Raw genomic sequence first — 3,486 nt, 5'->3', positions numbered from 1 at the left:
GCGGCCCCCGGCCCCAGCCCCAGCCGGCCGGGAGATGGCGGGCAATGGGGCAGCACAGCGTGGCTGGGGCGGGGGGGGGGGAGGCTCAGCCCCCCCCAGGGCGGCACAGCCCCGGCGCCTAACGAGCCAGGCCTTGTTTGCCACGGCTGTGCCGGCACGCTCGGGTTCGGAGCCGTTTGGGTGCAGAGGTGGGCACCGCGGCAGCAGCCCTGCCAGCGGGGAGGGCGCGCGTGGCCCTGGGCTGGGGGCACCGTGGCCACCCTGGCCCCGGGATGGGTGGCCTGCGGGGGGGCGAGTACGGCTGAGGTGAGCTGGGGACCRCGGGGCTCGGCCCAGCGACGATGGAGAAAGGTAAGTGACAGCACACGGGTGGGTCCGGCCCTGGCCCACGGGGACGCTCCGCTTTCTCCAGCCTCGGCTYGGTCCCCTCTGCCTGGTGCCCGGGCGGGAGCTGGAAGGGGTCAGGGCCGGGCACTGGGATCTCCCCCGAGGCCAATAACAGCTCTGTGGGGACGCAGGTGCGGAGGCAGGACAAGCCCCGGGGAAAGCGAGGAATGTCCCTGCCCAGTGCAAAGGGACAAGCCAGCTGTCCTGCCGTGGCCTCGGTCCCCCACGCACAGCAGAGGGTCCTGCCACCGATCAGAGCACGTCCGGTGCCAGCTCTGCCAGGGCCAGCCCCCAGCAAGCGACAGTGACGTTGTGCCAGTGAGCCGGGACTGCCATCTGCCGGCAAGCCACGCGGCACAGCCGCACGCACGTGGGGCACAGCGGTGTCCCTGCCCGGCTGCCACTTGGAAAGCACAGTGTCCTGCAGGCAGCAGCGAGGCCGGAGGCACAGACACGCTCGCACGCTGTCAGCAGTCAACTGCCCTTTTACTCCAAGCAGGTCCGTGGCACCGCAGAGGTCCCCAGCTCCGGCAGAGGCCACAGGGTGCCCCGAGCTGAGGTACCGGGAAGGGTGCGGGGGCCTGGGGAGCCCCAGGCTCTGCGACGGCAGCAGCGGAGCAGGGTCAGGACAACTGTCTCCCTTGAGTTCTGGGATGCCGCACGCACGGCTCGCGGGCACGTGGGCCTCCCTCCGTGACCCAGGCGCTGCCCTGCACAGCGAGGACCTCTTTGAGTGGCTGTGGCTCTGACTTGGACGAGGCAGGCTCGACTCCTCCCGCGYGCATCCCCACGGACGAGGGCGCCAGGGCCAGGCCGGGCCTAGCACGGAGCCCGTCGGCYGGCCTGGGCGCTCRSCYGCGCTGCCTCCCGCTGCTGCTGCTTGCGTCTCTGGATGTCCCTGTAAGCCTGGATGACCCGCGCTCTCTCCTCCTGCACGATGCGCTGGCGAGCAAGGGACACCGGTGGTGCTGGGGAGRCCGGGGACGCCTGGCTCTGGCCCAGGCGAGACGTCAGCAGGAGCCGCTTCCGGCCAGCCTACGGGCAGAGATGGGAACAGGTCAGGAAGGCTGAGGAAAGAAGCCAGGACAGGGCTGGGGACCAGGACAACCTGGAGAGCTACGAAGATCTGTCACCAGGAGGTTGAGGTCACCATGGCCAGGTGYCCTTCCAAGCCCAATTTCTAGTCCAAGTCAGGTGAGAATAGCTGGGTCCAGCCCAGACCTGCAGGTCCTGTTGGAAGGGAGCCGGGGCAATGGAACGGTTGCCCGCAGCAGCTCACCTGCTCCGTGGGACCCCCTCTCCTGGGCCTCGAGGTGATGGTGGGCGGCTGCGTAACAACATCGCCGAACTCCACTGTGTCTAAGAGAGAAGCAGACCCCAGCATCAGGCAGGAGCTCCCCAGAGACACACAGCTCCAGCTCTGCCCGTCCTCAGCATCATCTCTCCGAAAACTGCTGGAGCCRAGGGCTGCTCCAGGCAGCCCTCCTGTGCCAGACCCACCTTGGAACAAGCTCTTCTCCAGCAAGGCTGCCTTCTTCTCCTCTTTCTTCTTCCGTGCTTTATCCAGTTTCTTATTCTGAAACCTGAAGGGTTGCATTACGTCCAGGGCTTGTRACCGGACAGCAAAGTGAGTTTCTACCCCATAGAATACCCTCAAGAGCTGGGGCCCCACAGCTGCCCCCCTCCAGCCCTGCAGCAGCAGGAGGGTGATGGGGGGGCTGTGACTCTGGTTTCAGAGACCTGGCCCTCTGGAGACAAGCCCCCACTTGCACCACAAGCCACTGGCAGAGACGAGCCAGGCACTGAACCGGTGCTGCAGCACAGGCAAAGCACCGTCATGCACCCAGAACCTGCTGGGGCGCAGCCCTGGGCTGACTCAGCCCAGCCCTGGCATCCCGCAGCCTCAGCGGCCTTGGTCTTACTCTTTCTTTCTCTTGGATTTCTCCTGGGCCACCTCCTCCTTCTCAGGCTCTCGCTGCAGCTGGTTCTTGGTGAGGAACAGGACACGCTGCACCTCCTGCTCCATGCGGCAGACGTAGGAGCGCTCGGACTCCCCCTTCCCCCTCTTGAACTTCGGCACAGGGATGTCTCCCTGGGCCTCGGTCCCTTTTGACTTGGGCGGCTGCTTCTTCTCTGGGATAGACGGGCAGTGAAATTATTGCAGCAACAATGATCCGGAGGTTCCTTCCCTCCCGCCGACAGCGACAGGAGCGACCACCCCCAGCAACTCTTGCGGTTCCTAAGCAGCAAAGGCCTTTCCCAGCTGCCGGGCCCAGCCATGCCTCCCCGCAGACCAGCGGGACGTCGCCACAGGAAGGCAGCCAAGCTCCCAGGCATCATCCCGGGGAAGCAGGATGCTCCGTTGCCAGGATCCCCCCGGCTCCAGCTGCTCCGCGGAGCTGGCAGGCGCTTGGCAGCCCTGGCCACACACCCCTGCCCAGGCAGCCCGGGGCCCTACCTGCCGCCTGCCTCTTCCTGACACCGGGGCGCCTCATGGCCTCGCGGCTCCTCATGAGCTCCCGCAGGCGGAAAGGGATCTCCTGCTCGTCGGGACACTTGGGCTTCATGTTGGCCACCTTCTTCTCCTTCCTGGGAGAGAACGAACACGGCATGAGGCCTGCGCTGAGCCACCGGGACGCGGGGACTTGCCGGGACGCCGGACCCGAGCACGATGGGACACCGGGGCAGCGACACGCGGGTGTGACGGGACACGGGAACCGGGAATGGCAGGATACCGGGACCTGGGCATGGCAGGACACGGGAGCACCGGGACCAGRGCACGGTGGGACACGGGGGCACCGGGACCAGAGCATGGTGGGACCGGGCACAGTGAGACACCGGGACTGAGGCACGGTGGAAGCAGGCACGGTGGGACCTGGACACGGTGGGACACGGGGACACCGGGACCGGGGCACGGTGGGACCGGGCACTGCGGGGCCCCGGAGCCTCCCGGGGGGGCCCCAGCCGGCCCGAGGGGGGCCCCGAGAGCCCGTGCGGGCCCAGGCCTCTACCCGAGAGGATCCCCGACCGCCCCCGGGCACTGACCTGCCGCGGCGCGGGGCGGCGGCCGGGCCCCCCCCCGCTCCCGCTCCCGCTCCC

The 3,486-nt window shown here is 68.0% G+C and overlaps 1 protein-coding gene across 1 annotated transcript in view; it reads right to left on the bottom strand.

The window, feature by feature from the left end:
• Positions 1–866: 866 nt before the first annotated feature.
• Positions 867–3,486, bottom strand: part of CCDC137 (coiled-coil domain containing 137) — a 4,443-nt gene continuing 1,823 nt past the window's right edge. Inside the window, exons 2-7 of the mRNA XM_026067646.1 lie at positions 3,433–3,481; positions 2,846–2,976; positions 2,310–2,520; positions 1,888–1,970; positions 1,667–1,746; positions 867–1,422 (exon numbers count right to left, since the gene is read on the bottom strand). Coding sequence (XP_025923431.1) covers positions 1,207–1,422; positions 1,667–1,746; positions 1,888–1,970; positions 2,310–2,520; positions 2,846–2,976; positions 3,433–3,481 — 770 coding nt within the window. The 3' untranslated portion in view covers positions 867–1,206. The remainder of the gene's footprint in view (positions 1,423–1,666; positions 1,747–1,887; positions 1,971–2,309; positions 2,521–2,845; positions 2,977–3,432; positions 3,482–3,486) is intronic.

The sequence above is a fragment of the Apteryx rowi genome, unplaced genomic scaffold (genome assembly GCF_003343035.1).
Source record: "Apteryx rowi isolate R43461 unplaced genomic scaffold, aptRow1 scaffold_26, whole genome shotgun sequence".
NCBI lineage: Eukaryota > Metazoa > Chordata > Aves > Apterygiformes > Apterygidae > Apteryx > Apteryx rowi.
This window is presented reverse-complemented; position numbering and strand designations above follow the sequence as displayed.